Genomic DNA, 25,160 nt, shown 5'->3' with positions numbered 1-25,160 from the left:
TTTGATGTTGGTATGGCATAATTATTTAGTAAATATGCATTTTACTTTGGTAAGAAAATCCTTTTCTGTCCACAATGGTGAGCATGCCCCGTCCACAATTCTTTTGAAATCACAGACACAGAAAAGGTCTGTACATCCGGAATGTCAGAAAAAGGCAGAACTTTTTGTCTTCACAAATGGTTTTTACAATGAAAAGTCAGCAATTACAGCCAACATTTAATCTCAGGTAAGATTTCCTAAAAAGCAGGCAGTCAAGTTGGTGTTTTTTGGGCCACATGGGGCCCTCTCGCTTCTTCTCTGAGGCCTTCATTGGTTTAAAATGTGTTTCTGCTTTTACAGCCAATTTGGAATAACACCTATTTTATATATATATTACCTGTTCCAATTCACATAGCATAACTTAAAAAAAAAATTGTTACTTGCTTCTTGATTCTCTGTAATTGCAAGAAAGGGGCTTGAGCTGCATGGGGAGAAAATGTTTACCAAAATTAATCCTGCCTATACTGTGCTGCAGATGTTCATTATCAGCTGTAAACTAGATTTGAACACTGTCCTAGCCAAGGGGGAAGGATTTAGAAACCTTTTATGTAAAAGAGAGGAAATGTGGTCTGTTCTCCTTTGTCTTGGGTACAGACTCACTTACAAACTGTTCGGAATAACCTGCAGTCTGGCCAAAGGCCTCCTCCAAAGAAACGACTATAAGATAAGAAGTATTTTTTTTAAATGATGTTTAGGTATGTTGTTTTAATGGGAAAACATAACAAACATAGAGAGGGGTTTTCACAAATTTTACTGCAAAAGTTGAAATACACTTTAAGGAAACAAAAGTGCACCCCAACTCTTTTTCTGTTCATAAGTTACACTTCATTATATAATTTTGCAGCTAAACACATGTAAACTTATGTTTTATTGCCCATTTCTCTGGGATTAAATATTGTAAGTTGCAAAGGGTGGCTGCATAGCACTCTGCTTGAGAAAGGAGTCCCCCTAAAACAGAAAGTCAGGCCCAGTGCTCAGGGGACCAGCTGATTCTGCAGGAAACTAAAACTTGTAATTATCAAGGAGCAGCATCTATTGTAAGTGATTTCATCAGCATTTGAAATAGCTTAAAATTCTTTTGACTTTAATATTTATCCATCCTGCTGTTGGTAAATCCAACTTTGTTCTCTTGCAGAGCTAGCAGCTGGAATCTTCAGCATATGACACTTCCAGGTGTATCAGATGCCTGTATCCCCCACTGTGTGCTGCGGCTCTGCCTGCCAGCCGATACATTGCTAGCCTGTCCCTGGAGCTTAGGCATATTCTTTAAAAGGATGTATTTTTTTTCTTTATTTCAAGCAACACAATTAAAAGACGAGTACTATACCTTGCAATCAGCAACAACATTCTCCAAATTTTTTATAAGGTCCTTAAGAACCGGAGATATTTCTTTATCTAAATGTTCAAACAATACTTTTTCCATTTTGATCTAAAATATAACAAGTAATGAAAAAAGAGTGATAAAATAATTACATTGCATTAAAGGTAAACTACAGTAAAGTGACTTATGGTGAATTTTATTTTTGTTTATGAACTTTTGTATAATTTGTTTTCATTACATGTATGCCAAGATGTATTATTTGTATTCTACACACAGCTGATGAACTATCTTGCACATTTGAAAGTTGTTGAGGTGATTGCCATTCAAATCTAAAGTACAGAATAGGTTATTTTGACATTTCTGCTTGATTCTTCTTTTCTTTGGGTACCTCTTGTGATATAACAGAATCCTTTCACTCATATACCTTCCATGGTGCTGAAACTGTGTTTAAACATGAGTTTATTTGTGGGGAGTTTGCTAGAGTTTGACCACAACTTATTGATATGTAATGTGGCCTTGGTTCCGGACAGAACCCCAGAGAAAAAAAAATGTATTCTGATCAATTGCTGCTTTCAGCATGCAAGGTTGTATGGCCAGAAAGAAAGGAGACTGTGAGTGGCATTTAATTTGAGTTCACTTGTTTCTCTGGTATTCCAGCTCTATACTTAGACCAGATGACAAATCGCTAAGCAGTGGCCATGCTGAGGCAAACTCCCTGCAAAGAAAAGGACTCTAGCAGTCAGATACATTTTTTAAGTCACTCATATTTTGAGTGCATATTTTTCTTGTGTCTATGTTATTAAAGTGTTTGTTCCATTATATTGTTTTACATAGTTACATAGTATTTGGGGTTGAATAAAGACATACGTCCATCAAGTCCAACCCATATAGGTCCACGCATCATCTCATTCTTAGGGATACTGGTATCCCTGGATATTACGGTCCCTCAAGAAATTGTCCAAACGTTTCTTGAACAAATCTACACTCTTGGCTGAAATCACTGCCGATGGCAGTGAGTTCCAGACCTTAACTGCTCTTACTGTAAAGAACCCTCTTCGCCCATTGTGCTGGAATTTTTTCTCCACCAACTTTAGGTGGTGGCCTCTAGTCTTTGTAATGGAGTTAATCTCAAACAGTTTGTTGCCAATGTTGCTGTCACCATTGAACATCTTGTACATGAAAATCATATCCCCCCTTAATCTCCTTAATTCCAGCGTAAACATGTTTAAGGTCAGAAGCCTTGTCTCATAGCTCTGGTCCTCCATTCCCCTAATTAGTTTTGTTGCCCTCCGCTGGACTCTCTCCAGTTCAAGGACATCCCTTCTCAGTACCGGCAACCAAAACTGGACCTCGTACTCCAGATGTGGCCGAACCAACGATCTATATAGAGGCAAAATTATAGACTTGTCCCTACAATACATTGCCTTCTTAATACAGGACAAGACCCTGCTAGCTTTGTTTACTGCAGCTTGGCACTGCAAGCTACCATTCAGTTTGTGGTCTATTTCTAACAGTAACCCAGCTCCCCACCTCAGGATCCTGCTCCTCCAACCCCACCCCTCCACCACAGCCTGGTGCGTTATGTCCAGACTCTTTTCCATGACTGTTATGCTCCTAAGTGTTGCCAGTTTCTTGATTAGATCCAGAATCTGTGTTTCCAAACAAGCAACTTGCTCACATCTCGCGCAAATGTATTCCACCTCGAACGCATGTTCAAGAAACGCATACATGCACCTGGTTGCATACCCACTCATGGAAGACATTATTTTATTTCACCCTCCTTATTTATTTATTTACTTTTATATTATTTTTAGGTAAATCGAGACTACTTATTTGTAATTTATTTATCTAAGGTTTAGTGGTTCACGAGTGGCACGTTCAATAACTTGTTTGTTAAACTAAATTTAATTTATACCACCACCCTGGAATAAGTTACCACCGCTCCTGGTTAAACTTAAATTGTTTAAACACCAATTTTTTAACGCCACTTAGCTCCCAGGCACTTGGTTCCCAAGTCCTGTGTGAGCCTGCTCAATGAGAGACATCTGAGCTCAATTAACCCCTCCCCCTAACCAGAGCACTGCAAACCTGAGGGGGAAAAAAAAGGGAACAGTTTAAAAACTATATCTGAGCTCTCCTATCTGATCACTAGCGACAAGGCTATGTACATAAATCTACCTATATTAGACACCAGCGGGTTTATACTCTAAACAGAGTATCTCTAGCAATTGATGGTCCATTTGTTACTTAGATTTGCATTTATTTGGATGATTTACCTTATTTACATTTAAATGTTGTTTAAATTCCATTAATAATGGATATTCACTTTTTCTGGATCTCATTTTCCTGTTGTCTAGTTGTAAAAGTCAGCTCATAGCCTTAACACAAACTTCTGTTGTGCCACACTCACTTTATCCCGATGTCTGCTACGTCCTCTCCATCTCTGTCTAAGTAATCTCCTTCTGCCCAATTTGTCCTCCCCATATTCCATCCACCCAGTCCACTCTGTTGTCTACCTACTTTCCTTGTGTCTGGCCACATTGCTTCTGTTCACCATTTCTATAATAATAAAGCAGCAAGATTTATTTTGTTGGTGCAGTTTTGTGAGTTTCAGCCATTTATTTTGAATGGGCTTCCTCATACAGCGCACCACAACACACCTCAAGGCATGAAAATGCACATGTTGCAGTGCAATACAGTATGGTGTGTATGGACCCCAAGACATAACAGTGGTTTACACATAATATTTCTTGAAACTTACCTTGTAAGCTGGATGTCTGCCACTGTGTAGAGGGTTGAAAAGTGCTCTACCAGTTACATCGCTTTTAACCTCAACCCATTTCTTCACCGCATTTAAAGATGATGCCTCTAGTATTTCTTTCAGCTAAAACACACAGCATCAGTCTATCAATAAATCAATCAATTCATATGTGCATATTTACTTAGTTGACATAAGTTATCAAAACAGTTGCCCTAGGCTATAACTTGTAAGAAGGGCTGTTTGCTTGTTTTGCAGGCAATCATTTCCTGTTTTCAGGTCTTAAATATGTGTAGATTAATCTCCATATTTTTCCACCAGAAATTCCAGGATCACTATCATGCTTGATAGTAATGGGTCTGATAGCTGCTCCTTTAAAAAAGTTATTATCTTAGCTTTCTGATAAACTAAATGTTGCACACGTTTGTAAAAAAATCTTTGTGCTATGCACTTGAAAAACATGAGACATAAAAAAAACTGAGGGACAAATATGGGCTACCATTGCTGACTTATACTGCAAACTAGGGATGTTCAGATACCAAGTACCGTACTTGGTACAAGTACCGATACTTTTCCAGCTTCAAGACTAGACTAGAGAAAAATTCAAAAGTTAGGAATCAGCTGTCATTTTTAAGAAGCACATGGAACTCCTGAGATTTCTGCATCCCCATTTTAATGCATTATTTTTGTTTTTATAAATATATATATAAGTGATGCACTGATACCATTTTTTCAAGTGCAAGTACTGGTACTTGTCCAATTACTCACAGATACAAGTACTGATACATTTTTGTTTAGTGTCATGTGACAGTTTTTCTAAAACAATACAGACTAATGATTTCAGGACAGTGGTGGAGCGCCAGAGCCAAGTCCCAGCTGCAACCCCTGCAACCCTGGTAGTTCTCATGAAAATGCCAAGTATCGGCACTGGTATCTGGACTGGTATCTGGACATCCCTAGCTGGAAATGATAGTTGCTTGTTCCTTATCATGCTGAACCTCTTGCTTTAATACTTTGAATTTTTGATCTATAACAATTATGCAGATAAGGATTTCTGACTTTGACCTTTACAATTACATAGTAATGTAGCAAGTAAAAAAAAATATTAAAGCCAGTGGTTCAACTCGACAGCCATGACATTTGCATTTTCAGAAGAATCAGCAATGTCTTCTGCCATTTTTTCTAGAAAGGGTTTACTTTAAACTGTGGAGTAAATACATAAGATATTAACATCAGTGGCTCTCTGTTCAGGTTTTGTAGGTCTGCATGTGCCAGGTTTAGGTGGTATTTTGCCACCACCTTATATTGCTAGTAATCCACTATCTACTATCTGCAATCTAGTTTGATTTAGGCAGCAACTGGATTTGTGGTCAGGCAATCTTGTCTACTTACTATTATGATTGTGTGAGGCTGCCACCATCATTTTCTCACACTTTTTAGTGAGTACAAACTTATTTATTGGGCACCACTTTAAAGTACTCTCTCAATGTTATTTTTCATGGCATTTGTTAACTTTGCCTTCTCCATAATCTACTCTTGTTTGTACAAAAACTAGGCGAGACAAAATACCATGCCATTCTCTGTCATGTACTATGACCTATATAAAAGGTCCATGTCCAGTAAATAGGCAAAATCAAGTGCTTTATAATGATTTAATTAAAATAATAAACCAATATATTTAATCAAAAATAATATTTCCTTAATTATTTTCCAGGATCCCACATGAAAGAGTGGCTCTGCCCACACAAGCAACACAATGCTTACAGTCAAATAAAATAGTGCTAGCTATTGGCTTCAGTTATTTGTGTTTCCTTGGCCCAGCAGGAACAACCTCTCAAGGAGTACCATGTTTTTTTCCCAGGTACTGTGCTAGTTGCAGGATTTCCCCCAGTTCCAGCAGTCCCCAAGGACAGCATCATGTATTTTTAAGAACAGGTGGACAGGAGAGATGCTCCCTTTTTGTAATAGAAATTCCTTACATCTTTTACATCGTTCTTACATCTTTTCAGGGTTTTTGTATTTTTTCAAATCTTTTCCCCAGAGGTTTCCTGCATCCCAGTTTGGAGAAGCAACTATCCCCTTAGGGCATCTACTTAGTAATTTTGTGTTTTTGCTGGCTATTCATTTACTACAGGGCAGCGGGAGTTACCAAGTGGTGGAAGATCCATATTTTGGGTGAACTTACATGTTGAAGAATGGGAGAGGAACATGTATTTGGTGGCAAGCTGTCCAGCTATGTGGTTGTGTGTGACCAGGTGCAGTAAAGCTTCCTCCGTGATAGGGAACAAGTCACAAAATATAATTTCTTATTAAAGAGGAACACCGGGAATGTTAAACGTTAACCCTTGCAGTGGGGTACGTCTGCACTGCAAGGATTAACTGCTTGTTTTTCACTAGTGGCTCAAATAAAAAAAAAATATACTCACTCAATCCTTCATCCCATCTGGCTGCTAGACCAGTCCCTGCAACCTCTCCTTCCCTGGGCTCCGGAGGTCTAAGCTTCGCTGATGGCATTATGTCTAATACAGTCCAATCCATAGGCGTGCGCACAGGGTGTGCCTGGGCACACCCTAATGACCCCGAGCACATGGCAGAAAGTGCAACAGAGGGCGCTTTGTCACTGAGCCAGTGGAGTGATATAAAAGATGTCTCAGTGACTGGCTCAGCAATACAGAGCATTGCTGCACTTGCCACTTACGTTCCTCACATAACAGCCTCTGTCCTGGGAAGCACCATCCAATCAGGAAGCCGGGCGGGTGGTCACATGGCCACCTGCCATGCTCCCTGCTTCATTACTGCACCCCTGCTGGAAGAGGTAAGGTACAGTTAAAGAGATGGGAATCCAGGATGCCTCAGGTCTATCTGTATGTATGTATTATATATATATATATATATACCGTAAATGGTAGAACAACTACTCAAACCTATGTCAAGGGTGTGTAGTGCTCCCAAGCACCCAAACAATGATTACAACAAATGCAGGTTCATGGGGGTGGAGAGCCCATGTAGATGAACTAGTCAACTAAGGAGAAAGACCAAAGAGTGGCTGCAAAGTCCTAAAATATGAGGGAACTTGCAGCAATAGGGAAAGTGCTAACAGTTTTTCCTCCCTCAAATTGCTCAGAAACATGTCAGGGTTTTTCCAGAAAATGTTACAGCAGAAGCATACCTAACCAAGGGGGCACCAGATGCACTCCGCTGATGTCCTTTGTGGAGGACATTCTTCAGTTTGCAGAGGGCCATCTCCTCTCCTTATCTGTACTACACTTAAAAGACAGATTACCTAATCAGGAAGGAACTAAAACATTCAGAACGGCAATTGATCTACCACATTTTTCAACTTAAAGGAGAACTATGGGGTCAGTGTTTTTCCCCATAGTTCTCCTTAGGGTAACGGGAGGACACAAACTAGCGTCCTCCCGTTACCCTAAGCTAAGTATATTAGAACTATGAGGTGAGTGGAAATCACTCATCTCATAGTTCTCCTTTAATAAAAAATGGGGGAGAACAAGCATTGACCTGCTTGTATACAAAACAAATTTGCAACTACCAAATTTCTTTTAAATAGAGAAGAAAGATGGCAGCCAGGGCCCACATGCCTTCTCTCAGACATGGCCGGGCCAATTAGCTTAGATCTTCTATCCACTTCTTCTAATCTCCAAAGTGATAGAGAAAGTCTGAACAGACAGGGCAAAGATAAATGTGATTGCCTCTCTTCTTGGCTGCGGAGGCATGGTTTGGCAGTCTCCATAGACTAAGCAAGAAATTCACGTGGATTCTGCCCAGCAGCCTGGATTTGATACATCAGGGGCCAGTGCTGCACTCCAAAGTACACAAATGCATGGTAACATGCTTATACATCAATGGGATCTTTTGAAGACACAGCATTATCAGAAAAAGTGATTGACACCATAATGTCAAGTAAGAAAAACGGTCACAAATTTAATTTATGAGAAAAAGACGTTCAATCTATGTCTGTCTAAAAACAAGAGAGATCCGCTTAGCATGTTAAATGCCATAGTACTATTCCTACAAGAAGGAGTGTAAAAACACTTGTCAGTTAAATCATTAAAATATGCAAGTAGCAACACTTTAGGCTTTCTTAAGTTTCAGACTAGCATAGGATCCACTAATTCGAAGATTACTAAAATCTTTTGCTAGAAGCTGCCCTCCTGCAGGAAAGTCTTTCCACAGTGGGACATAGCAGTTGTCTTGAAAGTGCTTCAGCTGCCTCCTTTTGAGCAACGAAACAATGTTAAGATAGAAACATTACACTAAGAACAGTTCTGCTAGTGGCCCTATCCTTTGGCTAGAAGAGTAAAGCCAGGTATACATGCTTAGAAATTAACTGTGTGGGTGCCACTAACGGCAGCATTTCACCTAGTGTCCCTCAATCAGCGGACCAAAGGCGCTTGTCTAAAAATTCTCGATCAAACGGAGTTAGCAGCCAGTCAGCTGTTAGCTCCCTTCCAATATTCTGACGCTATCAGAATAAGGCGAAAAACGCTTGTAAGCATAGATTTAGGAATCTGTTGAATGAAAAAAAATTTAACTTTGTCTACCTGGCTTTAGTGAAATCCAGGCTTTGTCAATTGCAGCTCCTCACTTCTCAGTTTTTCCAGATAGAATTATTCTTAGAGTAGACTCTGGGTTTTTGCCTATAGTAGCCACTCTCACAGGTCGCCAGATATTATAATTCTGTCTTTCTGTGATAATCCAGCTAATAATTAGACATGTAACCCCGCAAAATTTGTTTAATTTCAGATCCATTCAGATTTTTATTTCTTTTGTATTTCGGATTTCAGATCCGAAATTTGATTCAGTTCGTTATTCAGATTTCGGACCTGTCTGAATTTTTGTTTCAGAATGAAGTCACATGGCCGTGCCTGTAATGTAAATCCCAACAGCCAAAAAACATCTGATTGGCCAGAGATCCAAATTTTTGTTAAACAAGCATTTGGATATGTTCACATTCGGACACATTTGAATTTGGAAATTTGGGTGCATCCAAATGTCTGAATTTACCTAAATCCGTACGAATATCCCTTCAGAACTAAACACAATTTACATGTCTAGTTTTTAGTGCTTAGATATAAGAAGAGCTATTCTTGCTTATTGAGAATTTTCTAAGGATGTTAGGTAGTGGAAATCAAATAATCTTTTTATACTATACACAGGCCCAAAGAGAGGGCAAAGGGCATCCAAGAGCTCATTTGGATAAAGTATGCAATCAGAGAAATATATAAATCTCTTATGCTGTGATTATCCTGGGCCAAGTCAGGGTGCACTTTACAGGTATTTGGCACTGGCCGCATCATAGACAAAAAAAGCAGGAGTAATGGTAGAGCTGATATGCAGGGCAGCCGCCTGGACAAGCTGCAATACATTTGTCAAACATTTTAGAATAGATTTGTTTTCCAGCCAACACAAGCGTTTGGCAGAAAAGTCCTACAAGCCATGATCCCACCTAAGAAAGATTTCTCACTTATCCTCTCATGCGCTGTCCTGGAAGATAATTAGGGAAAACTGAGATCGTTACCTAGTAACTTCATTTCCAGAAATCTTCCAAGACAGCAGGTTATTTCCACCATAAATTCATTTTATTCATATTGGCGCTTTGTTTTTGGTTCTTAATTATTATTTAGGCAGAGAAGTAGCTAGCACTTTTTTATTTGATTGTGAGTATTGTGTTTCCTGTTTTAGGATGTTTTTATTCAAATAAATATTGCATTTAGCACTTACCCTTCCATCTACAGCACCTTTGATAATTCCTTCAATCTCTTCTTTCATTTTATTGAAAAAATGTTCATGTTTCTTTAACAATTCTCTTTCATGTTCAAAGCTGAGATGGACAGAAGTGTCAAACAAATAACAACAATAAAGAATATCAGTGACTAAAAGTGGAGTACAGAGAACAGTGACGTTTTACAGATGTACATTACTTATGTGTTAGAAACCAAGGTGGGGTGTCAGTTCATCTTAGAGAGAATCTTCTTAGTGGGGATAAATACAGCAATAAAACCCTCAATGTTCTAACCTTTCCTCACGCTATCCAAAACTAAAAAACAAGGTTTGGGCTTGAGATGCTTTTTAAGAGCCTGTAGAGAATGAGGTATTTGTTACATGATCTTCTGGGAGTCTCTCAGCCTTCCCTCTCAAGTTCTGCATCTGAATTTACACATTTCCATCCAGCAGAATAAAGCAAGTATAGTAAGAAAAGTTATATTCATTGTCAGGTAGTGTTTTTGTGCAGGAAACCAAAGGAAATATTTATAAAGCAGTGTATTTGGTATTCACCAAACATTCACTTTCGGTGAATCTTTCTGGTTAACTTGTTGTAATATAAAGCAAATGATTCACCACCAATGAATGTTTGGTGAATTTCACATTCACTGCTTTATAAATATACCAAAGTGTTTTATGGTGACCTGTTTGAAGTGAAATAGACATTTTGTTTAGTTTATATTTTATATTATATTGTTTTATTTTTGGCAGGTAAACATTGGATTTTCTTTACATAAATGTAGCATTTGTATACAGTTGCATTTCCCAATCAAACTTGAAATGAGCTACAGAGAAAAGCAGAATGTGGAATTACAATTATACAAGGGAAACCCAAGTTTTATTTAAAGTGAGACTAAACTTAGGCGTTAAATCTTAAAAATGCATTCAAGTACCCTAACTATGAACATTAATGTATCTTATTTGTGTATAACTTGGCTGTAGACCCTCAAATTATCTCTGAATTGGTGCTGACACTGTCCTTCCTTCTTGTTCCCCATGGTCCCTGTGTGTTGTAAAGTAGCCACCACTCAAAGCTTGTTCCCTCGATGGACTACAATCTTACGTTTAGTTTACTAATTTGTATTGGAGTTATAGCTTATCACGGGGAGTGAGCTTGGAGCGGTGGCTACTTTACAACATACACAGAGACCATGGGGAACAAAAGTAGCCCCCCTCCAGAAGGAAGGACAGTGTCAGCATGAATTCAGAGATGATTCGAGGATCTACAGCTGAGTGATGCACAAAAAAGATACATTTTTGTTAATAGTTAAAGGAGAACTTTGAGGTGAGTGCTTTTCACTCACCTCATAGTTCTAGCCGACCTGTGACAATGAGACTGTCACAGGTCGGCTCAGTAGATCGGGAGGTGAGCGAACACATACCGGTGTTCGCTCACCTCTCGATCCTGTCACGGCTCTCTGTCGTGACAGGGGAGGGGCTGAATTCCCCCCTCCCCACTCCGATCCGCCAGTGCTGACTGGCGGAACGGACGGGGGAGGGGGCGGGTACAGCTGGCTCTGCCTCTAGATAAGCAGAGATAGCTGTCAGTCACGCAGCTGGGCGGATCCCGGCACAATTGTCGGGATCCGCTTCAGCTGCGGCGTCTTAGTATACCGCGAGCAGCAGCTCGCGGTATACTGCGGCGTCTCAGTATACCGGAAGCTACAGCTCGCAGTATACTGAGCTTTGGGTGATGAGAGAACGCTAGTCTGTGTCCTCCCGTTACCCTAAGGAGAACTATGGGGAAAAGACTTAACCCCATAGTTCTCCTTTAAGGTACTTGAATCTTTTTTAAAAATGTAATTCCTGAATCCTGACTTTAGAGTCACTTTAAATAAATGAAGGAAAATGCTCTTGCAGATGCCAGGACACTCCCACATTTTAAAAGTAGAAGGCTGCAAAAAAACTGTTTATAAAATATGCCTATATAAAATATAACCAGAGTATAGTATATCAAATATATCTTAATAGGAATGGCATTAATGAATAATGGCATATCATTTTAAATACATACTGTACATCAACCAAGCTGTATTCTATTTATACATATTATATGAATAGTTAGATTTACATACTCTATATTCTGAGAACCAGGTTGAGTGTCTTCTTCTAGTAGAGAAACATCTTCTAATACACCATCTGCTTCAGCTCTCTGATTGGCTTCAAATTCTTCCAGTTTCTTTTCAATCTGCAGTATTTGACTTAATAATTAGTATAGCAGCTTTGCATACAGAAAGATGGAGCACTAACTAACAATAAGTTGGGATACAGCAAAATATAATACTTTCAGATAGTTTTCACATGAATAAAGCCATTGAAGGGACATTATACTTGTATACTAAAGGTTATGTTCTATCAGTTTAAATATACATGTATGAATGTAAGATGTAAAACAATCAATAATATACACATCAAGAATCTATCTATCTATCTATCTATCTATCTATCTATCTATCTATCTATCTATCTATCTATCTATCTATCTATCTATCTATATACAACCTAATTAGAATATGCAGAAATTACTCTGTATGTAAAAACAAATTAAAACATTACCTCTAGTATGGTGACGTTTTTCCTCTGTATTACTATGCGATCAAATTCTTTCATTAATAAATCAATTCCAGAATTCTTTAAAAAATCTTTATTATTCTCAAGGATGTCATGAGGGTCACCCTGTATGGAATAAAATAATACTATTAACTATCGTTACCTTACCGAAGTTGTAACTATTGTGAACATTTAATTTCGTTTTCTTGCTTTGCATGGAATGTGTATTTCAAGAGACCTTTAAAGATCCACAGTCAATTACAGTCGATTTAGAAGTGATCACTACAATGTACTTTACTATAACATTTACTTTACTAGATGTGCATTTAATATGCTTTTAACTCTGGAATTTAGGACAGTCGGGAACATACTCACTTCTATAATAAAATCTCCTACTGTAAACCATTTTGACAGAGTCACTTGGCTATTCCAGCCGTTGAAGCTCTAGCATTAACCTTTCAACTTCATTCAAAACATAAAGTGCTACAGCTCCCTCCCAACGCAAGACTCATGACAATGTTATAAGACCACCCATATAATTTTTAGCAAAAGTAGAAGTGGAAACTGCAGACAGTAATTTCAATCTAAACCACCAATGCTCAAACAGCCACTATAACAACCACAGGACAGGTTATCAACAAACAGCAGCTTGATTTTTACACTACATATTCTTGCACTTTTAACTCCAGAAACAGAACAAAACAATAGCCTTGTTCTTGGTTTACTTTGCACAGTCTTTATTTACAATTTTTAGGACAGATACATTTCTGTTTACAATTTCTAGTCCTTCTGGATTTGCACGAAGCCGCTTGATCTTTCCGTAATCTCAGGAGGAGGTGGGGCATTATGGGAGGAATTTATCAAAACTGGAGCAAACAAATTCTGGAGCAGTTGCCCATGGCAACCCATCAGCATCTAACTTCAGTTTGTTCACTTAAGATTTGAGAATGAAACAGAGAAGCTGATTGGTTGCCATGCACAGCTGCTCCAGATTTTTTCTGCTCCAGATTTTGTCTGCTCCAGATTTTGTCTGCTCCAGTTTATGATAAATTCCCTTCATGTCTTTACTGGGCATGATCCCTCTAACATTTATATATGAAAGGGTGTCAGGTAAGAGTGTGGCCTTTGTTTTAGGAGTATTTTAGAATACATTTCTCACCTCTAGTGAAAGAATCGAAGAGTGCAGCACTGGTAACAAAGTGGAGGAAAAGATATTTTTCCACATCTCTGGTGTAAGTTTAACCTTTGAAGAAAAAAATTGTATGAAATAAAGAGAAAACTTTACGTAAGGTTGTAAATCATAATTTATAATGTCAGATTAATTTTGTCTTGATTAGGTTCATTGGTTTCTAAAGCAAGGTAGATAAGTACTGATTTTTGCATTGTGCACTAACCTATAGAAATCAGAATCCATCTAATACTAGCCTGACAACACGGACTAGTCTGTGCAAGAGGGAATTCTGATCAAACATACAGAAAGATTTACAGCTCCAAGCGAACTTACAGATCATCCATCCGCCATGGGTGCATGCCAACTGGAAACTATTCTGCAGTATCCAGATACAAACAGGTTGCACTTGCTCCATTATTAACTTGATATCCAACAAGCTTTAGTTCAAATATTGCAAACTCACAAAGCCAGACTATGGCACATCTTTCACTGCCAGACCCTCTCCTACTACTCTGATACATTTGTCCCCAATAGGGGCTTAATCATGCAGAAATGCGTCAAAGGAGTAGGAGAGGGTTTGCCAGCGAACAATATATCATAGTCCAGCTTTGTGAGTTTGCACTACTTGCAATAAAGCTTGTTCTTAAAAACAAAAAAATTATTCTAATTGATTTTTTTATGGGTTGCAGAAATGAAGAATTACAACTCATTATTGAAAAGTTTACGAAGACTGGAAAAAATAGGAGAAATTTTAAGGACCGACCACAAATCTGTCAAAACAAAAGTAGCAAAGCAATGTAGGACCTACCCTACAGAATGGCATAACCGGACATGGCGCTTTGAATCTTGGCCATACATATGTATAAATGTATGCAAGTCTCTTTGTTTTGGTAAATTAAACAAATAAAACAAACAATCTCTCACCGGCATCAATTCTACTCTAAGGATGGTTTGGACCTTTACCAATTTTAATTCTGTAAATGTTACAAACACCCTTTATCAACAGACATTTTCTTTTTAAATACAAGGTTGTACAGGGAGGATGAGGTCCGTGCAGTTAATGCCACCAAAGGTATCAAAGCAACCATGTGTCTGCTTTCCTTACTGATCATCAGCTTAGTACTGTTTTGTTAGCTGAACAGAAGGTCAGAGGGCTGGAAATTTTAAAATCTGACCAGCACAAGGACCCTTCAGATGTTAAAAACATATCCGGTCATATGCCAACTTTAAGAGAAAAAAAAAAGCTTCTAACTCTGTTGCACATAATATACTTTTCCTAGTTTGTGTTTTATTCTTACCGGATGCAGTAGTCCATTAAAGCTGTGAAACTCATCTTCCTGTTTTCTATTCTCCTTCATCACAATTTTCTCAAGTTTCTCAAGGTCTCCAGCACCAAATTGATAAATATTATTCTAAAAGGAAACAGTGGAACAAAGCTATTGTATAGAATATTAGGTAGCAGTTTCCTTTTTAACGAAAAATGTACAAAGAACATCTTATCCTGCATAATTATCCTGCATAATTATCGTGCTATAATTAGGCTTCTTACCAGCTACTAAAATGCTCTAATGCTCTGCATATTGGGCAGGTAAAAAACAGTCAGTACAATATCAAGGCACCAAGATGTACATAACTTAAAACATTCAGAAAGCATTTTGCTTGCAAAAGCTTACATTTGATATGGGGTGAAATATAGAAGGTGTAAGTATTCCGATGGTGAGGTGAACTAGCCATGTATGCTGAGTGTTATTTTTAAGTGGGCAGTTTATAGTGGTGACTATTCTAGACTAACACCATTCCACAGTATGATGCCTTTTATTAGTCTGTTTTCTAATACAATAACTGAAAGTAAAACCTTTTCTGGATAGGAAACAAACATCAGCTTATATTCATTGGAATCCCTTTTCCAGTGTGTGATAAAGCGGCTGTTTGTCAGACAGTCTCTGACTTCTTGCCCAGCTAAACGAAATCCAAACTCTGTCAGGAGAAGCACTACCTCAACCTAAAGACAAACCAAAATAGTAATTGTTAAAATTAACTTTTTTCTCTTTTATTCTGCATTTGTACATCAACACTTGTAGTTATATACACAGTATTACTATATTACTATTATACAGGATTTCTATAGCGCCAACAGTCTGTACAGCCCTTATACAAAATGAAGGGAGACAATACAGTTAACAGCACAATTTTAATACGGGAGGGTTAGGAGGGCCTTGCTTGTTAGAGCTTACAATCTAGTAGAAGGAGCAAGTGATAAAAAAAGGTAATTTCTAATGTAGTAAACAAAATCACTACTTTTGGTGTTGTCCCTTATGGTTAGTCCTACCCATTCAGCAATTGAACTGTACATGCTTATATTGGGAAAATAGAGGGTGATAGAAATCCTTTGTTCCCAGGGGGAGAGCATACTAACGATTAACCTATAGGGAGCAGCATCTTTGATAATATATTATTCTATTTCTGTTCTGCTAGTGGGCAACACCAAGGTGATCAATATCAAGATTTATATTTCCGGCATGCTGCTTTTAGTCTTATGAAATGATTGCAACAAGTCCCGGTTCAACATTACAATTATATTTATTGGTTGCCACATATTGTCTTTTATTGATGGTTCAGTTTTTATTTTGTTTTTTATGTTATGTTCAGAGCCTTTTTCCAGTGTGACAAATTAGAGCTAAAACTCCAGGCAAGCAGCTAAAGAAAGGTTAAAATGATCTGACAAAGTACTTGTCATTCTGTCCAAGCAGTTTTGTGCTTCCTACACCTCTGACAGACAGCACAGACAGGAGTATGACACCACTTGCTTTGGTAAAGAGAAGGAATACAGTGGTGTCACCTCCCTGCTCACAGTCTGCTGGATGAACAATAAAGGAGAAGAAACACAGAGAAATCATCAACTCTCCTCACTCTGAAGATGAGTGTGCGAAGGGTAGACAAGTCAACTACATCAGTTCAGTAGTTGGATCTACCTACAGGCTTCACAAAATGTAATGCAGTGCAGCCCTATCTGTACTGACAGTGTGTAGGCAAGTTATACTTCACGTGGTATTTACAAAGCTAACAACCAAAGCTTGTTTGCAAATATATAAACCACATACTTTATGTACATTATTTAGGCTTGAGGATTTCTACTAAAACCAAATCGCCCGTGTGCTTAAGATCCTTCAGTAATACTACACAGTTCCTTGTTGGTTGGCTGGTTGTGGGAGAAAGCAATAACTCAATTTTACTCTGCAGAGAGGTCAGATGCAGAGTAACAATTAAACTGAAAATCCCCTTAAAGTGCATTCAATATCACTTTTCATTAAGCATGTATCTAGAACACAACGTAAAATCAATACTCACTTCGTCAAGGGCATCTTGTATGAAACTAATTGCCAGTGGATCACTGTCATTGGTCCCTGGCATTTCCAGAATCTCCGTTCCGCCATACAGCAGAGTACTCGGCACATATACTACAAGCCTTTTTAGGGACGATATCTTCTGTTTCATGATTCTGCTTCTATTATCTTCATCATCATCATCATCGTCATCATCATCATCATCAACAGCTGATAATGTGAATTCTTTCAAAAGCTTCTGTATAATATAAAATATTAATTTTCTTTCTACTGATATTATAGAGTTACCTGCATTTATGTTCTCCATGTTCTTTTGTGCATTTTTAAAGTTTTCTTACTACTTTCTTCCTGAACCTTAACATTTTAAAATGCCCAGGTGAAAAAATATAACCAAAAGGGACATTTAAATATACCTCCATCTCTAATCATATCTTCCCTAAAGTATCTATATACTGTACACATTATAAGGTAAAACTTTCTGCCCTGGTTCAGATTGGATATACACTAATCTGTTCCATATTTTCTCCACTTGTTGAGGGCTGTCTTCACTGTGTTCCATGGTATATCTAATGCCTTGTAAATTTTTTGTACCCTTTTACTGACTAATACCTTCCAACAATGAGATCCCATTTTTCTCTCTCACTAAATCAAATGGTAAAACCCAGGAACTTTGACCTTCCTGGATGACTTTTTTACCCAACATCTGTTCACTGACATTTTTTACCTTCCTGGTAGAAAGCGGCAGAATTATTTTCCATAATGATTCTCATCATTTATCATCTACTATCTCCTTTTAAATGAATGGACAGAGCGCACAGTGTCATTGCATCATGCTCAAGTGCAAGATTTTAAAAGTGCCTACAGTAATTTAGATAAACAAAAAGTAATCTTAAACTGCCAGTACCTCGTGGGATGGTATTTTTATTGTTTAAGTTTATATGTTTATATGTTTTATGCAAAGTTTTTAGTACAAGGTTTGTGAGATATCAAGTAACCTGTAATCACCCCTGCATTTGCCTTGTGCATGTATCAAAACTGAAAACAGGAAAGTTACTAATGTGCACGTATTACAATAGAGGGAATGTATGAACTCTGGAGCAGACAGAATCTGGAGCAGGTACCCAAAGCAACCAATCAGCTTATTTCTTCAGTTTGTTTAGTGAAGATTTAAAAATGAAAGAGAGAAGCTGATTGGTAGCCATGCACTGCTGCTCCAGATTTCCGCTGCTCCAGTTTTGATAAATTTCCCTCAATTAATTTAAAAAGCAAATGTAGTGGGTCTAAATAAAGCAAGTTGAGAACTGTGGTAGCCCAAAATCACAAATAAAGAATTAGACTTTTGACCTTACTTTTATAATGAGAGCTGATTTTGATATTTTTTGTTTGCTATTTTATTTTTATAAATCAGCTTCTCTGACTTACCTGGAGAGCAAGTCTATCAGCTGATGGATTGCTTCCATTCCCAATGTACAGTTCAGTCTTCCCTGCAAACTCCTTCACTTGTTTACAAAGTTCAATTTCTCCAGGAGAGGAGATCGATCCCAGCACATTCTGTAATGTTTTCTGCATATAACACAGGTGTCATAAATAAATATCATTTTAAATTTAACTTTTATCTGTATTTAAATAGACATTTAATTTAAATAGAAATATTCTGTTTTGGTATGGTATCTTCTCTTCCTACAGGCCTAATAAACAAGAGCAGGACACTACAGTGCTGAATTAATTTTTGGCCAATGAAACACAATGGGGGGAATTTATAAAAACTGGAGCAGTCTCTTTAGAAACAGATTTTGTCTGCTCCAGTTTTGATAACCAAATGGATCTTATTGGATGGGACTTCTGGTCACATCAGATTTCTCCAACAGCTGGTACTGCAAATAGAGTCTGAAACTATTGTGCTAATTGAGGCGCGCTGTATTACTACAAGAAGAGATAACACTCAGGAAATAATTTACATGTAAACTGCAAAATCCGATTTAAAATGAGGCACCATCCACAGTAAATAATTTACTATTATAAAAATAAAACAGTACATTTCTTTTTTTTCCGTTTCCTGGCTACTTGATTGCCGTGATGGCGCCGCGACCCACTGCAGAAGGGCTCGCGACCCACTTTTGGGTCGCGACCCATGAGTTGAGAACCACTGATTTAGAGCATTGAGATTAATTTTTCTCTATTCTGAAATGTAGGGTTATAATTCTGTCTCTAGGAGAAATGGACACAAGGCCAAAACAAATAAAAAGCCTGTCACTTTAAGGACATAACTCCTCCCACCTCCCACCTGCCAGTTTCGCTTAGTGTCCTCAGGAGAATGAATGAATCCTTGTCTTCTGCTTTATTATTTTAGTTTGTTATAGTTCTACCACGAGGACTGCTAGATGGTTCATACCGGATAATATTAAATCCTGGGAGTTCTCACTAGCTAGCCGACATGAGAAAGATTCATACTGGATAATGTTAAATCCTGGGAGCTTCTCTGGTCTTGTCCTGTGGTGTTCCCGTGTTCCTGTTTTCATCATTTAACAGTCAGGCCAGTATTAACCTAGGGATTCCTGTTGTTATGTTGGGAACAGGACTGTAGAGTCATAAGTAAAACATTTATTTACCTCATGTTATAAGGTTGGGTATTTTTCCTCCTTTTTATTTACTTTGGCTGTGTGCCTTTAGACTCCTATTTGGCTAAATGCTTTCATGTGGAGTTTGACTGCTTTGATTTAAATTTCCCACAGTTTCTTTAAGAGGCCGGGACTTCGATTTGATGATGTACCTTTTTGTTTTTATCTATAGCGCATGGAAGACACGGATTTGAATCTGCTTCTTCTTCTGTTTTACACTCAGTTTCAAGTTGCTTAATGGGGAGAACAGCGATCTCCTGATTTTTATTTTTATTGAAACATTCCGCTTTCTGCAGTAGATGGTACCTCATATTTTACCTCCCAGCAGTCAGGGCCATTATTGTGTTTTGTCTGCGGTGAAGCGTGAAAAGTGAATTTTCTCCTTTTCTATATTGCAAATTTGGTCTTTCCTTCAATTTGACATAAATCAACATTTAGCTCTAAGTACCATGAAGGGTCAGCCATCTGCCTTGTCGGTCCTTTTTTTTTAATGTACTTTTGTTCTAATCCTTTATTCATACTTTTATTCAGAGAGTTACTCATGTAGCTCCTCCTGCTAGGTTTCTTTTTCCTTCGTGGGCCTTGAACATGGTTTTAGCTGTTTATAAAAAAAACTCATTTGAACCTATACAAGACCTTTCTTTGACTTGCTATCCAAAAAGGTTGCTTTTCCTGTGGCCATTACCTCGACTAGAAATATTTCCGAGTTGTCTGCTTGTAAAGAACCCTATTTGGTTCTTCATAGGGACAAAATTGTTTTGAGACCGCAGGATTCCCTTTTTACCCAAAGAAGTCTCAGCTTTTTTTTTATATGAAGAGTTTGTTTTCCCTTCACTTTGTCCAGCTACTGTTCATCCTAAAGAAATTTCTCTTTGTCACTTTGGATGTTGTGCAGGCTTTTACTGCAACAGCTTCCTTTTGATGTTCAGACTCTTTATTGTTCTTTCAGAAATGCCTAGAAAAGGTTGTTCAGCTTCTAGATCCACCTTTTTAAAGTGGATTTGTTAGCTGGTTATTCAAGCTGATGAGTTGTGGGACAGGGCACCACCTTTTCCTGTTTCTGCTGATTCTACTAGAGCAATTAGTACTAGTTGGGTTTTTCGAAATCAAGCTTCTTCTCATAATTGCAAGGCCACAACTTGGTCTTCTGCGCACACCTTTGCACATTTTTGGATGAGGTGGATGTGTCTGCCTCATCTGATGCTAATTTTGGCAGAAAATATTTTCATAGAGCTGTTTAAGTGTACTTTGGCAGTTCATTTTTTTTGCTGAGCTACAGTAGTGCTTTAGTTGTTGTGGTGCTCACCCTTCTGTTGGAACTGCTTTTGAACGTCCCCACGTTTCAGAATTCTTCAGAGCTACGTCCCATCATTGGACGATAGAGAAAACAGGATTTGGTGCTTACCTTAAAATCTTTTCCCAGAGTTCATTGAGGGACATGGCTCCTTCCCCTAAAAATTCCTTTGTATTGCTTGCTACAAATGGCAGGTTTGAGGTGGGAGGGGTTATAACCTTAAAGAGGCAGCAGCATAACCCTATGTTTTAGAATTCTTCAGAGCTATGTCCCTCAATGGACTCTAAGAAAAGGATTTTACGGTAAGAACAGAATCCTATTATAGAAAGCTGGAGCAGACAGAATCTGTAGCAGTTGCCCATGGCAACCAATCAGCTTCCGTCTTTCATTTTCAAAGCTTAAGATTTAACTCCTGAGTTTAGTGTTACTTTAACTGCTTGAAGACCAGGTGCTTAGATCCCCTACCTGGCCAGGCCATTTTTCAGTGTTCAGCGCTGCGGTACTTTGACTGACATTTATTCCGTCACGCAACGCTGTACTGAAATTAATTTTATACCATTTTTTGGGGACAGATAGAGCTTTCTTTTGGTGGTATTTAATCACCACTGCGGGTTTTATTTTTTACTATATTCAGGAGAAATTACTGAAAATTTTGAGAAAAAAACGTTTTTTTTTACATTATGCTATAAAACAACTAATATTACCCACTTTTTTGGTAAAATATAAAAGATGGGGTCACGTCGGGTAAATAGACACCAAACATGTCAAGCGTAAAAATTGCGCGCACTCGCAAAATCGCAAAAAACTAGCATACCCAAAATTGGCCATAGGCGACGCTTTAAAAGCTTTTACCGCTCATCAGTTTAGTGTTATCAGTGATTGATGGCCCTAGAACTATTGCTCTCATTCCGACGTTCGCGGCGATATGTAACATGTGCGGCGTAATGGGTGCAATCGTCGTTTTCGCAGGTATGCGCACCTGACGCATGTTTACATGCGTGTATGTAGGGGTGGGGACTTTAAAAAAAAAATATTTTTTTTTTATTCTTTTTTGTGTAACTTTAAAAAAATTGGGGGGGAAACTTTAAATTTTTGTACTATTTTTTTTTTTCACTTAACTTTATTGCTATCACAGAGGGGGCTGAGAAACCCCCTTATGTGATAGCAAAAGAGGTGACAGGTCCTCTTTATGGAGACATCAGGGGGTCTCCAAGACCCCTAATGTCACCTAGTACCCCCCTGAAGAAGCTGATGAAGCAGAGATCTGCTTCATCAGCTTCTCTCCAGCATCTGAAGCTGGAGAGTGACACAAGAATGCGGAAGTAATATAATATACATCGCTGCAGCTTTTCAAATAGCGGGGATTTCCCGCTCGCGCGCGCCGCACGGCGCTTCGGGCGGATGTAACAGGACGTGTATACACGCCCAGTTACATCCAAGAAGCTCCCGGCAGGCCGTGTATACACAGCGGCTGGCCGGGAGGTAGTTAATAAAGATCTGTTATGTCCTCTTGTTCCCAGGCTGCATAGTGCCCTAGGTAAGCACACAATTTCTTTACCATGTAATACAATAGAGTAACTACTGTATATAATTCCCAAATACCTCATTGCAACTTTTAGGGGCATTATTCGTCAAAATCTTGAATCGAGCCTTCAGTGATTGTTCAGATTTTTCTTGCATCATTTCATTTACAAATTCAGGTTTTATTTCTGCCGAACCTGTGAAAATCGCTGCAGTTATTGACATTTTCCATAATAATTTAACAGTGACATGAATTCATTGATGTCACCGAGGGACATCAATATTTCCAAAGTAAATATTTTTGAAGCGTATATATTGTATAACAGGGGAAAGCAACCTTGGCACTCTATCTGTGGTAAAAACAAGTCCCATGAGGCATTGCAAGACTCTGGTACTCAAAAGCAAGACTCCCAGATGCATGTTGAGATTTATAGTTTCACCATGGCTGACATGGTGAGGTTACCTACCCCTGGGTGACGCGGGGAAGTGTGGGGGGGAAGCTGGTGATATTCTGCAGTGCTCACTTTTATTATAATGTATTGCTGGGACTTGTAGTCCCTCATAGCTGGTGGTATTCTGCATTGCTGTATGATGGTTATACAGCAATGCAGAATAGCTCCAACTATGTAGGACTACAAGTCCCAGCAATACATTATATTTTTAAGTAGGGATACACCACTGCCAATACTGGGCATTTTCACGAGTACTCATACTCGTGAAAATGCTCCAATACTAAACGTAGATATTGGTGTTCTGTCGAGTACCCAGATGTAGTCGAATTTGCTGACCTCAGCATCTACGCTTGCGCACAGACCAGTATTATTGAGGGAACAGGGATTTATTCACAAAGTATTTTGTTTAAATTGTTAATTGTGACCGTTAATAATATTCCATCCATCATTTACTGCCATGGACGGTATATTATTAACGGTCACAATTAACCATTACAAACGAATACTTTGTAAATAAATGCCGGTTTCCTCGTTAATCCTTTCTGTACGTAAGCGCAGATACTGGGTCAGCGTTCTCAACAGAACACCGGCACTAAAATTGTAAACAAGCGGCTGCCTGGGGTCCCGCACTTGCTGGGGACCTCGGCAGCCTTCCTGTTAACCATGTGGTGCCATGGCGGTTGGGGGGGGGGCTTCTTGGTTTCTTGCACCAGGGGCCGTGAAGGTTCTAGTTACGCCTCTGATGCACCCCCTTTAGCAGCTCTTTTATTCGGCACTACAAAAACTTACACAAATGTAAAAAGATAAAATATAACATTTAAAAAGATAAAAGCTGCATAACTCAGTGGTCTAAGAATTAAACTATGATATTTGATCAATAAACGCCTTACTTGTAAGGTTGCCTAAACTGACACCATATGCAGATCAAAGATTACCTCTCAGAAGCTTTGTATGTGGGTGTTTTTACATATAAAATTGCCCCAGTTTATAACTCACCTTCAGCATTTTCCTTTAAATCTGTAAACATAAAGAAAACAGTCTTTTCTATATTCCCAATCATCAATCTTCAGCTATCTCCCGCAGTACGTCTTCTCTACCACTAGATGTCTTTAGGGTTGCATGAGAGTGAGGGTCATTTAACCCAGTGAGTACAGGCTGTCATAGGCATGTACCTTGGGGGATAGGGGATGAGGCTTGTGGCAGATCCCACAGGTTCACAATTTGCACTCCTGACAAATTTATGTTCAAATTTTCCCACACACGTTGTTTTTTTTAATCAAACCATGGCCAGCAGGCTTAGAAGGGTCAATAAGGGGGCTTTTGGATAGGTATCAGAACCTTAAGGATTCCTCCTGTTGAGCTTTGGAGCACATCAAGGCATTCAAGCTACAAACACTCAGGTGTGAATAAGGCCCACATTTTTAATAAGACTGAAAGGGTCATTCACTAAAGGGTGAAGAGTTTGGAGAAAGCAGGAGAAGTGAACAATCTAGGACACCAGAGCTGAACTGGAAAGTGAGCTGAATCAGAGAATTTTTCCAAATCAGCTATTTTGTCCTAGATTCAGGGCCGGATTTCCCACAAGGCTACCGTGGCCTGACCTCAGGGCGGTAGGGAGTATAGGGGCGGCACAGTCACCGGGTGGGCAGTTTTTTTCTACATTTATCCCTGCTTCAGGGCAAGCAGGGCTAAATGTACAGCTGCTCGTTTTGTACAAGTGATTTTGGTGATGTCGCTTTGATCACTTGTATGCAGCCTGCAGGTTCGCCCCCCCTTCATGGTCCACCCCCACCTCAGCGGGCTGCATCTGTGGTTTTGCGGGGGTCCCCCACTCTTTCTGGGGACCACAGCAATTACTTCAGGATGGAGGGCAGGGAGCAGAGCGGATAACGATCTGTTCTTCGTTCTGCTCCGCATAAACAGTGAAAGGGGAGAACTGCACTCGCAGCCTTCCCCTCTCAGCTATCATAGGAGTTCCAGCACAATGCTTTGCTAGAATTCCTGTATTGGAGGTGACTGGTTCCATAAAGAGAACCTGTCATCTCCAAATGCTATCACAGAGGGGATTGTTAGCTCCCGTGTGATAGCAATAAATTAAGTGGAAAAAATTAAAGAAAAGGAAAATTATAAAAAAGTTAGAAAATAATAAAATCAACTAAACTAAGTAAAAATTAATAAGTAATAATAATTAAAATTAAAAGGTGTTAAAAAAGTAAAATGTAAAATTATAAGAAATAAAAAAGTAAAAGATAATAAGCTAAATAAAAATTTTAAAAAGTAAAAAAATAAATAAAAATACAAAAGTGAT

At 38.6% G+C, this 25,160-nt stretch overlaps 1 protein-coding gene across 1 annotated transcript in view; it reads right to left on the bottom strand.

Annotated features, from left to right (window-relative positions):
• Nucleotides 1-14,344: 14,344 nt before the first annotated feature.
• Nucleotides 14,345-25,160, bottom strand: part of LOC108793578 — a 47,179-nt gene continuing 36,363 nt past the window's right edge. Inside the window, exons 8-13 of the mRNA XM_018564563.1 lie at nucleotides 22,482-22,597; nucleotides 18,390-18,530; nucleotides 16,972-17,205; nucleotides 15,479-15,625; nucleotides 14,922-15,035; nucleotides 14,345-14,353 (exon numbers count right to left, since the gene is read on the bottom strand). Of these exons, the coding sequence (XP_018420065.1) occupies nucleotides 14,345-14,353; nucleotides 14,922-15,035; nucleotides 15,479-15,625; nucleotides 16,972-17,205; nucleotides 18,390-18,530; nucleotides 22,482-22,597 (761 nt within the window). The remainder of the gene's footprint in view (nucleotides 14,354-14,921; nucleotides 15,036-15,478; nucleotides 15,626-16,971; nucleotides 17,206-18,389; nucleotides 18,531-22,481; nucleotides 22,598-25,160) is intronic.

The sequence above is a fragment of the Nanorana parkeri genome, unplaced genomic scaffold (genome assembly GCF_000935625.1).
Source record: "Nanorana parkeri isolate BGI_ZX_2015 unplaced genomic scaffold, ASM93562v1 scaffold760, whole genome shotgun sequence".
NCBI lineage: Eukaryota > Metazoa > Chordata > Amphibia > Anura > Dicroglossidae > Nanorana > Nanorana parkeri.
The sequence above is the reverse complement of the archived record's forward strand: the minus strand, read 5'-3'. Positions and strand labels throughout refer to the sequence as shown.